Source organism: Gossypium arboreum, chromosome 1 (genome assembly GCF_025698485.1).
Source record: "Gossypium arboreum isolate Shixiya-1 chromosome 1, ASM2569848v2, whole genome shotgun sequence".
NCBI classification, from domain to species: domain Eukaryota; kingdom Viridiplantae; phylum Streptophyta; class Magnoliopsida; order Malvales; family Malvaceae; genus Gossypium; species Gossypium arboreum.
In genome coordinates, this window is record NC_069070.1 from 36,822,080 (window position 1) to 36,836,349 (window position 14,270).

Sequence of the window (14,270 nt, forward strand, 5' to 3'; positions counted from 1 at the left end):
ATTAAAATAAAAACTTATTAATAATTGGGTGACTAACTCTATACTTGAGGAATAGTGACTTAATGGTTCACATTGAAGTTTGTTAGCAAGTTAACAGAGGTGTAATTTAAGTCATCAATTTCAAATAGTTGAGTGACTAAATTATAACTTTTTATAATTGATTAATTGAATGACCAAATTATAAATCTACAAATAATTAAGTGATCATCAGTGATTTTACCCAAAAATAATTTATTTTTAAGCAAAAATAAAGGGGATATAAATGGAGTTCTAAAAGGACTCTTGCACAAAATCTGTCCCCTCATTTCTTAAAAAACCCACAATTCACTGCTGCTCTATGAATGCCAGTAACGCTGAAAGAAACTAACGAAACCCATCTTAAGAATAAAGATAATCTATTGTTTTCTGGTCCAGTTTGAGAGAAAAGGTCTTTGTTGTTTTAGGGTTTCTTTTAGATGGACGAGAATTTGCTTGATAACATCATAAGGAGGCTGCTGGGGACGAAGAATGGGAGGACTACAAAGCAAGTTCAGTTGACGGAGGCTGAGATAAAGCAGCTTTGTGCTGCCTCCAAAGAGTGCTTTCTTAGTCAGCCTAATCTTCTCGAGCTTGAAGCCCCTATCAAGATTTGTGGTAAAAAAACTAACAATTTAAAGGCTTTATTTTCCTCCTTCTCTCATGTAAACCTGGCTGATGCAAATTTACACAATTGATTGTTGCTTTATTTTGGGGTATTTTGGTTACTTTCTTTTTGGGTTAGTTTGGTTTATTTTAGTCATTGAATGTGTCAATCTTGAATATCTATGGGTGTAAGAATTTGCTAATTTATACCCAAAATTTGTTGCTTCTGATTGTTAAATAGAATTATTGAGATGAAATTGTGAATTATAAAAGATGCTTTTTGATTTGATATGATAAAGAAACAAAAAGCAAAGAGTTAGGAAGATTGTAAAGAGCAGTAAAAGTGGACTAAAGGGTTTTGGGGTTAGACTGTCAAGTGAATTGTCATTGGCATTTGATTATGCGTTACTGGGAGATAAGGATCCTAGATACTTGATTGATTTGTCAGCAGGTAAGTCTTTGCAGTCCTAGAAGATTATGCCAATTCTTTATTTGGTAGCATCAGCTTTTCCAATGTAATTTTGGCTGTTATTTATATACAGATTTTGAGTAAAATGTAATCTCATATCTTAGTAATACAACTCTAGGTCGTTGTTAGGGAAGCAGTAGTATCATTGATGGGTGAACTTTGTGTAAAGCTATATTTACTGCACGCACTGCTTGGCTCAACTGTTGTAGCTAGTTGTATGTGACATGCATTATGCATATGTCATAATGAGATAATACTTTAGCCTTTCTAAAGTTTTGGGCGTATTAGTTATTATTTAGTGTGCTTATGGTCTAGATTTTTGTTATTGTGCTTTGATAGATGCAGTCCGGCGGACATGGGACAACTTTTCTATGACAAGGGTCTCAATTTGGAAAGTTTTTGGCATTTTGTGCTATTCGGAAGTTAAATAAATTATATTCCCCTACATGGTGGAAGATAATAAGAGCATTTATCAAGGGAAAGTGAGAACTTTCATACTATGAGAAACATTTTCTAACAAGACTAGTGCTATCGTATGAAGGTTCTGAATTTTCCAGCATTATGTTAATCCGTAGATGTGGGGCATGGAGCTCAGAATGTCTTCGTGTCTGGGTGAACTTAAAATAAGATTTTATAGCTGCACTTTGTTTGTATATTTGTTCCTTTCCATAAAGATGGACTTGGTCCCTTTTTTCCTATTCTTTTTACTTCAACACTTAGTATTTTCTGTTTGTTTGTTTGTTCGTTTGTATGTGTTTCGGGGGGGATGTATAATAATTTTGCTCCCATCTGTACATCATATGTCAAAAGGGTTCATCGGAGTTTGTGATGGTTTTAGTGAGCCTTCAAGTGTCATTAGAGTTTTGCAGAAGCTGTTGTGCCTTGAACGATAGCTCTGTGTGTTTTCTTCTCATTTTGGTTTGTATAGAGGATCACATGCTCAATAATTTCAAGGTCTTTTATTTCGGTCAGTTAGGTCTGCTTGGTAATTCTAGGGGCTTGGACTTCTCTAATTTGAATTTATCTTTCATTCACTACCACGTTAACTTGATCTTCATCAAACGAGCTTGGTGTGCACTTGTTTTTTTTTCCCATATAAATAATATAATTTAATTTCTGTAGGTTTTTTAAGTTTTAACAAATTGGGAATGTAATAATTCTGCGTTTACTTTCATACTATTTTGGCAGGAGATGTTCACGGTCAATTTTCTGATCTTCTACGTTTGTTTGAGTATGGAGGATATCCGCCTACAGCAAACTATTTATTCCTAGGTGACTATGTTGATCGTGGCAAGCAGAGCATCGAAACAATTTGCCTTCTCCTAGCATACAAAATCAAATACAAAGAGAATTTTTTTCTCCTTAGGGGCAACCATGAATGTGCATCAATTAACCGTATATATGGTTTCTATGATGAGTGCAAAAGAAGGTTTAATGTTCGTGTCTGGAAGTTGTTTACGGAATGCTTTAATTGCCTACCTGTTGCTGCTCTAATTGATGAGAAGATCCTTTGCATGCATGGTGGATTATCTCCTGACTTGAAAAAATTGGATCAGATCCGTAGCATTTCTCGCCCTGTTGATGTGCCAGATCAGGGCCTTCTCTGTGATCTTCTTTGGGCTGATCCTGATAAAGATCTTGATGGCTGGGGAGAGAATGATAGGGGAGTTTCATATACATTTGGGGCTGACATAGTTTCTGAATTCCTTAAGAAACATGACCTTGATCTCATTTGCCGAGCTCACCAGGTATTGTCATCTGTATTGACCTTAACTTCGTTTTGTTTTGTTTTATTTATTTATTTTTCTAAATTTGCATGACTTGATGGTATATTAGGAACTTGTGGGAAACTTGTGAAAAATGAAGAGTTTAGAGTTCCTGGATCCTTTGTGTTACTTCCAGTGTAACAATGTGGGCAGACTGACCAAATTCTAGTAATTAATGTTTGTATTCTTTATTGTCTTTTAAATTTTATGTTTTCATGCTTCGTTTAGGTTGTAGAAGATGGCTATGAGTTCTTTGCAAAGCGACAGTTGGTGACCATATTCTCTGCTCCAAACTACTGCGGGGAATTTGATAATGCAGGTGCCATGATGAGTGTGGATGATAGTTTAACATGTTCGTTTCAGATTCTTAAATCTTTAGAGAAGAAAGGAAAGGGTGGATTTGGCAACAACACATTCAGACCAGGAACTCCACCTCACAAGGTAGGAAACTATTAGTCATCATGAATTGATAAATTGAATCACCAAGGGATATATGTATAAAGGTAAGCAATTCTGTCCTATAATAATATTTATCGATAATCAGGTATAAAGTTTGAGTCACCAGATATATGTATAACTGCGTCCTACTGTTTCTGGTCAATGGATCAGTTATTACCAAATGGACATAGGACCCATGTAGAAATATGCCACAGAGAGAGAGAGGTTCAACCATTTAATATCAAAATTTCCTTTGACATTGCTTGCTGCTTTGTCAACGACTCGGCGCCTTTCTGAACAGCCCCTTCCCTGGTTTCACTTCTTTTTTACTTAGTGATGGAAGTGCAGCTTTAGTTAGATTGTCCATTTTCAGCTGTTTTTATCAGTGTTTCGTTTTATTTTTCTGGCACTAAACCAATTTGTGCCTTTTTTTATCTTCTTTCAGGGTGGGAAGCGCTGAGTAAGACAGTAAAGTTAAATGTTGGATGACCAATAGACCAATAGGGTCGTTCTTGTATCTACTTAATGTTGGTGTTTTGTTGAATGAAACTGTGATGGCTGGCTGGACTATTGTTGGATGCAAAAAGAAGGAAATTGGAAGGTAAAGTTGCTGGAATGACATAGGAGAAGAGCTATGGAGCTCAGTTACCAGCCGGAACTTGGTTTTTCTTATCATATGTAAAACCGGATTCTAATTTCAGTAGATTTTTAATTCTTGTAGGTAACGAAATATCATTTCGTATCGTAACTGTTTTCAGCTTCTGTTGTGGTTGGAGTAGTACCCTTCCAAGTCAAATGGAAAGAAAAAAATTATGAACTTGGTGGCTATGGCTCTCGCCCATTTTATGCTTTAGCATTGAGATTTTGGTAACCTATGAACAAAAGCCTGAAGTAGTTTCAGGCACTTCAGCGGCTTTAAAATCAGAACCATCCATGATACAATGCAATCCGCTTTCACAAAGGCAAAATTTAGGAGAGTTTGATAACATCTTAAATCTTGAGTACTAATAGCTTGGATAAAATAGGGATCCAAGATTTACAATTGGCGCTTACTTTCATTGTTATGTGGGTAGTATTTGGTACTTTGTTTAAATAAATTATTAAAAATTACATAAAATAAAAATAAAAATAATTAAAAAGATCCTATTCAATTGTTGCTTTATATCGGTTTATTGGTTCAACTTTAATTGGACCGGTCCTGTCCTGGTAAAACTTAAAAAGGAAATCCTCAGCAATATTCATCCTAAAACTATTGAAATGAAGACAATAATTTATTTGAAAAATATAATTAGATCACCCTTTTTCTTTTCATTTTGCTAATTAACTAAATAGAAGATTCTCAAAACTCTGGCAAAATTATGAAGTACTGATGAATAGAGAGAGAGTGGTAGTGTTACCCTTAAAAAGTACATTCGAAAAGATTCATGCCCAGAACAAAATAAGCAAAAATGTGTATAGTGGTATCTGGGTCCAAAATATAGACACTTGCGCATCGAATTTGTAATAAAAACGCAGCCTTCAACACATTTGAAGGCAGAGCTACTACATAGGCCATGAAGTGCCGATCCGTGGCGTGTATATGGTCAGGCACGCCTCCGGCCCACCGTGTCACAGCCACAGCCGCTCTCAACCACCCTCCGACTCTCTACACCGGCGGATCCGATGGCTCCATCCTCTGGTGGAACCTCTCCAATTCAGATTCCCACCCGGTAACCAACTAACTTTACTCGATTCAATTTAGGAAAACAATATAACTAAAAGATTCGGGTTCTCTTCTTCTTATTAAGAATAATTAGCTTATTATATTTGTGTTATGCAATTGAATGACCAGAGAGCTTCAATTTGATATTATATATGCATTTGCTCGGTAGTAAATCTGGGTTTTGCTAGGGTATAGTTTAGATTGTTGAATTTAGACTGATGGTCGAAATTTGTATCATATTCAGGAAATTCGACCAATTGCTATGTTGTGCGGTCATGCTGCACCAATAGCTGATCTCGCCATTTGCTGTCCCATTGTAGTATCTGGAGAACAAAGCATGGACTATTCAAGTAATGTTGCTTTCAACTCTAGCTTTGATAATGGGGGTGCCTTACTAAGTGCTTGTACTGACAGTATGTTGTGCGTCTGGAGCAGAAGTAGTGGCCACTGCAGGCGTAGAAGAAAACTGCCACCTTGGGTGGGCAGCCCATCAATTATTCGTACATTGCCTTGGAATCCAAGATATGCTTGTGTAGGCTGTTGCTTTGTTGATGCTGCCCATTTAACTGACCACCAGTTGATGGAATCTGCCGAAGGGGGTGAGATTTCAATGGATAAAGAATCTCAGAACAGGAAGCCTCCTAAGTGTACTGTTGTTATTGTTGATACGTATACTCTTACTATTGTACAAACCATTTTTCATGGGAATTTGTCCATTGGGCCTTTGAAGTTTATGGATGTTGTATCTTCAGTTGATGATGGAGAAATACATTGTTCACTCTTGGCTGACTCCTTTGGTAAGCTGCAGTTGGTTCCTTTGTCAAAGGACTTTCATCAAGGTAGTGAGGGTGAGACTAGGTTGCAGAAACCTTCTAAGCAAGAAATAGAGGCATGGGAAGATGGCCTTGTTGAGGCTGGACAAGTAGTATCAATTGCAACATGTAGGACTACTGTTGCTACTGTTTTAAAAGATCGATCTATATTTAGGCTGTTGGACGGTGCCATTACAATAGGTGTGATTCTTTTCATGAACAATGTCCTTTGCGTTGAAGATGATCATGGTCAGTCACATGTTGTAGGGGCTATGTTTCTTGAAAGTAAAAATTATGGGAATGCACAAATTACTGGTGTAACCCATGAATCTGAAAATTTTTTAGTGTGGAATAATAGAGGATCTGCAGTTTTGTATGCAATATCATATTTAGATAACACATTCAATTATGAGCCTCTTTGTGAAATCCCTGCCACGTCATTTCCCCTGGGTGCAAGGTTGTCTTTTTCTTTTGTCCACTTGAGCCAAATACTTCTTCGGGTTGAATCAGTTTGCTTCACTATTGAAGACTCATTTCAATGGAAACCACGTGTTACAATCTGGTCACTTCAGCAGAGATGTGATCGTGGCAAACTCTTGGATGAATGCAAAATGCCTGGAGAAGGCATTTCGTTTCTTGGCTGGACTCCGACTGCTGGTTTCGATCATAAAAGCGAATCTTTGGGTGGATTCCATACCAAATTAACATCTATTCAGAGCTCTGTTTCCGCCTCAGAAACTGTCGATAGCATACATTTAGATGATAGTTGTTATTCTGTCCCTAAGGGACAAATTGTATCTTCTTCCATGGTTATTTCTGAAAATCTTTATGCTCCTTCTGCGATTGTATATGGCTTCTTTAGTGGTCAAATCCAAGTTGTGTGGTTCAATTTGTTTAGGGGGCTTGATTCTCCAGCTGGAAGCCCACGCCTTGAGGTAGACTCTCATATATCCAAACAAAACTTTGTGGGGCATACGGGTGCTATCCTATGTCTGGCAGCACATCGGATGATGGGTGCTGCAAAAGGATGGAGTTTTAGTCAGGTTTTAGTTTCTGGAAGCATGGATTGCACTATTCGTATATGGGATCTTGATTCTGGTAATCTTGTTACAGTCATGCACCAACATGTTGGTCCTGTGCGCCAAATCATTCTACCCCCTGCTCGAACTGAACGCCCTTGGAGTGATTGCTTTCTCTCTGTCGGAGAGGACTCTTGTGTTGCTCTTACTTCACTTGAGACATTAAGGGTGGAGAGAATGTTTCCTGGACATCCTGACTATCCTGCAAAAGTTGTTTGGGATGGTGCAAGAGGTTATATTGCATGTCTCTCTCGGCACCATTCCAGAGTTTCTGATGCCATTGATGTTCTATACATATGGGATGTGAAGACTGGGTCCAGAGAAAGGGTCCTTCGTGGGACTGCTTCACATTCGATGTTTGATCATTTCTGCAAAGAAATTAGCGTGACTTCTGTTTCTGGTTCATCACTGAGTGGAAATACCTCGGTTTCATCATTACTTCTTCCAATACATGAGGATGGGAACTTATCTCAGCACAGGTTAAATAGTTCAGAAAGTGGGGTTTCTTTGTCAAAAATGACTGGGTCTAGTACTTTGCTAGCAAATAATAGTAAACTGAATTCTGGAAAGGCGCCATTTGATTCTCTAACCAGAAAGCAACCTATTAAATGCTTTTGCCCATATCCTGGAATTGCTACCCTGAGTTTTGATCTTGCAGCATTGATTGATCCTTGTCAGAAGTGCAAGCGTATCTCCAAGAATGGTGATGGGCGAGAGAATAGCTATATAAAGGAACATTTGAGTGAGACATTTAGTCCCCGTCATTTAAATTTGGATGATGGCTTTAACACTGATCAGAGTTCAACAGATGCCATAGAAGAGCATGACTGGATCAAGTCACTTGAAGAATATCTTGTTCGATTTAGTTTGTCCTTTTTGCATTTATGGGATGTGGATTGTGGTCTAGATGACTTATTAATAGCTGACATGAAGCTGAAAAGACCAAATGGTTTTATAGTATCTTCTGGCTTGCAAGGTGATAAAGGGTCTTTGACACTGACATTTCCTGGTTTTACGTCAAGTCTTGAGGTATTTTGAAGGAATTGTGTTGATATTTACACTTCTTATCTATTTGACTTATTTCGACCGCTCCTAAGTTGTTAATCAACATTTCAGCTTTGGAAATCGTCGTCAGAGTTTTGTGCTATGAGGTCACTGACAATGGTTTCTCTTGCCCAACACATGATTAGCTTGTCCCATCCAAGTTCATCTGCCAGCAGGTATCATAATTGTTCTTCCAAAAGTAGCACACAGAATGAACCTGCTTTTATTATTTATTGGCACATAGACTAATCTCCATTTACTTTGCCCTGCTAGGTGACCTGTAACAAAAAAGCCTTCTTTATTTCCCTTTTTTCTTTTCCTTTGTTTAATCCATGTAAAGCTGTTAACAGAAATAAAGTAACATATGAAACTCAAGCCTTACCAGATATATGATGTTATGATTCAGAGATATTATAGTTGTGGATGGAAATGTGATCTTTTCAACGTTGGTTTCTGTGTTGTCGACTCTGACCATACTTAAGGGCATGTTGATTCTCCCTTTTCGTAGTTCAGGATACATTCTATTTAAGTGATTACTTATCCTGTTCTTACATCTTCTGTGAAATGATAATCATTTTATGTTCACAAGATCTTCGAAAATTATGCTGAACTGAAGATTGGTTTCACCTCTCTTTATTTTGGTCAATCTTGAAGGTGGGACTGCTGACTATAGGGTTAGTCTTCAATGACATGCATGTGTGGCTTCTGGTTATTTGCATGATGTTTTACATGTCCGTTGCATTAATGCTGATATATTTCTTTAGTATTTGCTTTCCTCTAATAGATTAACAGTGAAACAAATTGATTGAGCACTTATTTTTCCAGCTTGTAAAATATTTTCCCCTATGTATCTTATTTGTTATTAACAGCCATTTGCATTTATTGGCAGTACTTGAGGATTTTGCCTTTATTGTCTATTCTTTGCAGTGCCTTGGCTGCATTCTATACTAGGAATTTCGCTGACAAATATCCAGACATAAAGCCTCCTTTACTCCAGGTCTCATCTCATGCTGATAATTTGGTGTTTTGATAATGGATTTATATTTGATGCATCATTGCATTTTATTCATTATCAGTGAACAATATGTTGCCATGTTGAAAGTGCAAAAATTCAAAAAATTTATTCCTAAAATGTAAAATATCAATAAATTTAAATTTTTAGAGGAAACAATATGTTCCTTCTCATTAATCACAAATTAACTTTCTCTATCAGTATATTTTATTTCATCTCCAGAACCAGCCTCACGCCAGTCTTGTTTCTGGTACAATAACTTATTCTTTCAAGCACAGTCAAGCAAGATGCAGCCTAGAAACTAATAATTTATCCATACAAACAAATAACAAATTCTTCAACTCATCTTTTCCCAGGAAAAAAGAAAAAAAAAATAATGAAATCGAAACCAATTGATTGGGTAGAAGATCTTGGGTTTTTATTTGATGACTTGGAGAATGGAAATTTGGGATTGGATTAGAGTGTCATAGTATTTTACAGATATTAGGAAGAAATAAATAAGAAAAAGCTAGAAAGAGAGGGAAAAGATGGTGTGATTACTGCGTAATCTTACAAATTGGTCTACCCGATTAGAAGGGCTTCTAACTTCTAATTTTCTCATTAATGATGTGCAACCTACTGTTCACTGATGTTGGTGCATCAAGTATAAATCCAATAATAATTGTCAAAACTTCCATTGTTTATCCACCTTTTACTTTTATTTTCTGAGCTTTTAATAATTATGGTGAGTGCCTTTAATTCTTTCCTTGAGAGCAGAAGGTTGTTGGTTATGTTGGTGATATTGTTGATCAGGTTTTTAGTTCATTCATTGGTTTGCTGTCTTAGGCAACACTGTGTTTATTCAGTCTGTTTTAATTTTCTTCACAGCTTTTGGTGAGTTTTTGGCAAGATGAAAGTGAACATGTACGCATGGCAGCACGGTCTTTATTTCATTGTGCTGCATCACGAGCTATTCCAGCCCCACTCTGTAGTCAACAAGCGACTAAGCATGCAAAACTTCTAAGATCTCTGACTGGAATTGAAGAAAGCGAAAATGAATTTTCAAGAAAAGAAGAAACTATAGTTGGGCTGAGTTCTGAATGTTTGTTGGAAACAGAGGGGACTTCTCAGGTTGAGAAAGCTAAACTGCTTGGATGGCTAGAATCTTATGAAATCCAAGACTGGATTTCTTGTGTTGGGGGAACAAGTCAAGATGCTATGACATCTCACATCATTGTTGCTGCAGCATTGGTAATATGGTACCCTAGCCTTGTGAAGCCAAGTCTTGCCACACTGGCTGTTCAACCATTGGTGAAGTTGGTTATGGCAATGAATGAAAAATATAGCTCCACTGCTGCAGAGCTACTTGCAGAAGGAATGGAGAGTACATGGAAGGCATGCATTGACACTGAGATACCACGTTTGATTAGTGACATATTCTTTCAAATTGAGTGTGTAAGTGGTCCTTCAGCCAACTCAGCTGGTGAAAATCCAGCTGTACCAGCATCGATCCGTGAGACATTAGTTGGGACCCTTCTTCCAAGTCTAGCAGTGGCTGATATTCTTGGATTTTTAACTGTAATAGAAAGCCAAATTTGGTCTACTGCATCTGATTCACCTGTCCACCTAGTATCTCTCGCAACTCTCATTAGGGTTGTGCGTAGTTCCCCAAGAACCTTGGTTCAGTACCTTGATAAGGTTAGCATACCCTGCTCCAAGTGAGTAACAGTACATATTCTAGTAACTTCGCTTTAATTTGAGTAAAATAGATCAAGTCATAGATACAGGGAAAAAAATTTAATAATCAGTTTTGTGATATTTATTCTAGGTTGATATATTATCTTAAATTTGAATGATAATGTACTTTTTAATTCTTTACTGCGCAAGGTATTTAGATGGAAATTTGGTTATTTCTGCCATTTGCTTTTATCTCTTTGTTTGCACGTGTTGCTTTTTTCTGATATGTTTAATTTTCTTCATGGGCTGTCAACATACATTTCCTTCTCACAGAAATCTGAATCACTTCAGGTTTTCCTTATTACATTTATGCAAATAAAATATTCACTATACTCAGGTGTTAAGAATCATAGTTACTTCCTTAGGTAGTAAATTAGACTTTGCAGAACTATTATTCTGTTTCAAATGTTATCATGAATTATTCTGATATTGGGCAGATTCACAGGTGGTTAACTTCATCCTACAAACTATGGACCCTGGAAACTCTGTCATGCGCAAAACTTGCCATCAACATTCAATGACAACATTAAGGGAAGTTATACGCGTGTTTCCAATGGTAGCCATGAATGAAAGCTCCACTAAGTTGGCTTTTGGTGATGCTATTGGGGAGATTAATGGGGCTAGCATTCGGGTGTATGACATGCAAAGGTAACAAGATCAAAAATAGATTTTAAATTAAGAAGGCTGTGATTAAGGTAAAAAATTATTATATGGTAACTTTCATCCATTTGACATGAAATATGAATAAATCCTCAACAACAGGGTTTTATTCTACCTAGTTTATTGTGACTTGTAAGAAGAAACTTGCATTTGAGTGAAGCTTAATGTGAAAATGGGATGGTCATTTATTTCTATAATAATTAGATGAATATTAAGGTTGTTGCTGGATATCTCTATCTAGATTGTTGCTAGCTGTAACAGAGCACTGATGACTGGATATCCCTTATCTAAATATGCATCCACGATGATTGGAAGTGTGAATGTCGGTCTTGCATTACTCATATCATGAAATCTTATTGCTTTTCTCAATAGTCAATACAGTCTGGTTTTCTTTCTGTTAGCTTGTCCAGTTAAGTTTCAGGTATCTTCTAAAACTGAATTAATCCAAAACCCGTGCCCTGAGTTTCCCTCTGGTAAAACATAGAGCAATGGTTTTTGAGTTACTCTGATTTATTCATTGGGAAGTTCCTGTTAGTTCACATCGAATAACAAAGTTTAATACATAAACATCTCCCCCACTTTTTCTCATTTATCAGATTCTAATGGTGCTTTTGGGGGATTTTATCTTTCATTATAGGCAAGAAGGGGATCCGAAAATATCTGTTTATTTATCCTTCTAAATGGAAAATTATTAATGAGGAATTCTATCTGTAGCATCCCAGAGTTTACTGACAATGATATCTTGTTATTCATTATTCTTTTCAGGAGATTATGTGACAATAATATTCTGTACTTCATTTTTCGTTTCATTTTACGTTTTGTTGGTTAACTGTTATTGTATTGCTATCTTTCCTGTTTCTTCATTGCTATATACTTTTGAAGCCCCAGTAGTTTTCATATTTGTTCTACTAGAAATGAAGTAGGTTTTGTTTCTCTATGTAGTGCGACAAAAATCAAAGTTTTGGATGCAAGTGGACCTCCTGGACTTCCAAGTTTGCTTTTAAGAGCACCCGAAATGTCAGTGACTACAGTAATATCAGCTCTGAGCTTTTCACCAGATGGAGAGGTATATCTAATGAGTCTATTTGCCCTAATGCCAGAAATTACAGTTCTTGTACTAGTTACTAATCCTGTTGTTGTATCTTGGTATTTTCTTAAAAATTAAAATATTGCTGAAATGAGATTTCGTAGTCAGAGTGTCAGACAGCTTCTTTTTCTCAATTTTTATCATTTTACAGTGGGTTTGAACTCTGGTATGATGATGTGTTTCCTTTTACAATCATTTACATATCCCTACCATTTGCAGGGGTTGGTAGCTTTCTCTGAACATGGGCTGATGATCCGATGGTGGTCCTTGGGATCCGTGTGGTGGGAGAAACTGAGCCGGAACCTTAATCCTGTCCAGTGCACCAAAGTTATATTTGTTCCTCCGGGAGAGGGATTCTCACCTAAAACTTCGAGATCTAGCATAATGGGAAGCGTATTGGGACATGATACCGAAGCCCATTCACAGGTAATCATCTCTTCCTATGAGTAAAAGAATGGATCATTACTGGTTTCACCTTCGTGTTTGTACTTTTGAGAAAGGTGAAACTGATAACTGATCACGTTATAGGCTACACACCATTGCATGTATTGTTTACAGTTAATACTCTACTGATTGCTTTGCTCCTACCATAATTGAACACCATTTGCTGTTTCTTTTTCTGCAGGAAGCTGCTGCTTGCTATTCAGATAAATTAAAACTCTTGATTCATAACCTTGATCTTTCTTACCGTCTCCAATGGGTTGGCGAACGTAAAGTACTGCTGACTAGGCATGGCCTTGAGATAGGCAGCTTTCCATTATAATAATGCCGGCAACTGCACGAACTAGTTTCCTTTTGAAAGTCTTAACTTGGACTAAAACATTGACATCGGATGCATTCTATGTATTTGTGTCTAGCGGGACCGATATATCTTCGGGTCGATGAGGTCCATGCGCATTCTTCTCCGGGGAGCCGTTGAATACATTACTGGTTAGTACAATCAATTTTGGTTAGAAAATGATGCATGATTTATCGATGACACAGGCTGCTGAATTGTTGAGAATTTATTTACGTGATGGTTTCGATGATTTTGCTATTTAAATTAGACGTGGATTTAGATAATAATATTGAAATAGTAAACATATAATAAATAATTGGGTTCTAGATTATCATATTTTTATTCAAAAATTCTTGTAAATATCTCATATCCTATATTTAGGATCGTAATGCTTGATTTTCATGTTTGACTTTTAAGTTTAATTATTTGTGTTTGATATTTACCAATATTAATTAAAAATTTTGATTAAGCTCACAGCTATTCAAACATTAGAATACTAAATTTTGGTTTGCATGATAGGTTAAGCTGTGCGGCCTTAATTTATTAATGATTGAATTGGAGTTTTTACGAATCAAATAGAAATAATTTTGAGCAAAAATGTCTTGATTAAACTTGTATTGACTGTAATCACTACTCTTCCCTCTGCTTTTTTGTTTGTTTTTTTAAATGGTTTCTTATTTACTTTTATGCAATTCAGCTGAGGGAAAAACAAAATAATTTTTTTCCATTTTTGAAGTACAAAAAATATTTTTTTCTATATGTTGAGGGGAAAAGGAGGGAAGTAAAGGTTGTGATTCATATGGTGACATGCGGAGAGTCGTAAGCAAGGGATGGCGGCAAACTAAGTCCGGTTCTTGTGTAGGATATGGAGAAGGGAGTTGTAGTCAGGAAGAATATCCTCTAACTAGGCTAGAATGTGATATTTATAGGTGTGGGTGGTCTATCTTAACTTGAGAGTCTTGACACGTGCACGGTGTGAATCCATCATGATCGGTCATTGGGGAGCCATTTTAGCTTTTAGATGTGCGTTGATGAGATAGAAATAGACCAGGCGAGGTTCATGTGTGACCCATGCAAAGGAGGGCT

At 36.8% G+C, this 14,270-nt stretch overlaps 2 protein-coding genes across 3 annotated transcripts; both read left to right on the forward strand.

Moving 5' to 3' along the window:
* The first annotated feature begins 264 nt into the window (after nucleotides 1–264).
* LOC108464968 (serine/threonine-protein phosphatase PP1) lies at nucleotides 265–4,111 on the forward strand. The gene is made up of 4 exons (XM_017765253.2): nucleotides 265–633; nucleotides 2,279–2,838; nucleotides 3,085–3,297; nucleotides 3,740–4,111. The coding sequence occupies exons 1-4, from the start codon at nucleotides 456–458 to the stop codon at nucleotides 3,752–3,754; spliced, it is 966 nt and encodes a 321-aa protein (XP_017620742.1). The 5' UTR covers nucleotides 265–455; the 3' UTR covers nucleotides 3,755–4,111.
* A 136-nt stretch (nucleotides 4,112–4,247) lies between these two features.
* Nucleotides 4,248–13,606, forward strand: LOC108464964 (uncharacterized). 2 transcript variants are annotated; one of them, XM_017765246.2, is made up of 9 exons: nucleotides 4,248–5,003; nucleotides 5,241–7,916; nucleotides 8,004–8,107; nucleotides 8,859–8,928; nucleotides 9,811–10,620; nucleotides 11,105–11,307; nucleotides 12,262–12,385; nucleotides 12,626–12,832; nucleotides 13,032–13,606. In XM_017765246.2, the coding sequence occupies exons 1-9, from the start codon at nucleotides 4,848–4,850 to the stop codon at nucleotides 13,167–13,169; spliced, it is 4,488 nt and encodes a 1,495-aa protein (XP_017620735.1). In that variant the 5' UTR covers nucleotides 4,248–4,847; the 3' UTR covers nucleotides 13,170–13,606. The 2 variants fall into 2 exon arrangements, with proteins under 2 accessions (XP_017620735.1, XP_017620736.1); XM_017765247.2 differs by lacking the exon at nucleotides 4,248–5,003 and having other exon boundaries at nucleotides 5,240–5,346; nucleotides 5,432–7,916.
* Nucleotides 13,607–14,270: the final 664 nt, after the last annotated feature.

What these genes read in the sequence shown, in the direction of transcription:
- LOC108464964 (XM_017765246.2), top strand. Translation starts at nt 4,848, where the DNA reads ATGAAGTGCCGATCCGTGGCGTGTATATGGTCAGGCACGCCTCCGGCC. An exon ending in CCAAGTTCATCTGCCAGCAG is followed by an intron (nt 8,108 to 8,858) that starts GTATCATAATTG and finishes TATTCTTTGCAG; the next exon opens with TGCCTTGGCTGCATTCTATA. An exon ending in CGGGTGTATGACATGCAAAG is followed by an intron (nt 11,308 to 12,261) that starts GTAACAAGATCA and finishes TTCTCTATGTAG; the next exon opens with TGCGACAAAAATCAAAGTTT.
- LOC108464968 (XM_017765253.2), top strand. Translation starts at nt 456, where the DNA reads ATGGACGAGAATTTGCTTGATAACATCATAAGGAGGCTGCTGGGGACG. An exon ending in AGCCCCTATCAAGATTTGTG is followed by an intron (nt 634 to 2,278) that starts GTAAAAAAACTA and finishes CTATTTTGGCAG; the next exon opens with GAGATGTTCACGGTCAATTT. An exon ending in TCATTTGCCGAGCTCACCAG is followed by an intron (nt 2,839 to 3,084) that starts GTATTGTCATCT and finishes TGCTTCGTTTAG; the next exon opens with GTTGTAGAAGATGGCTATGA.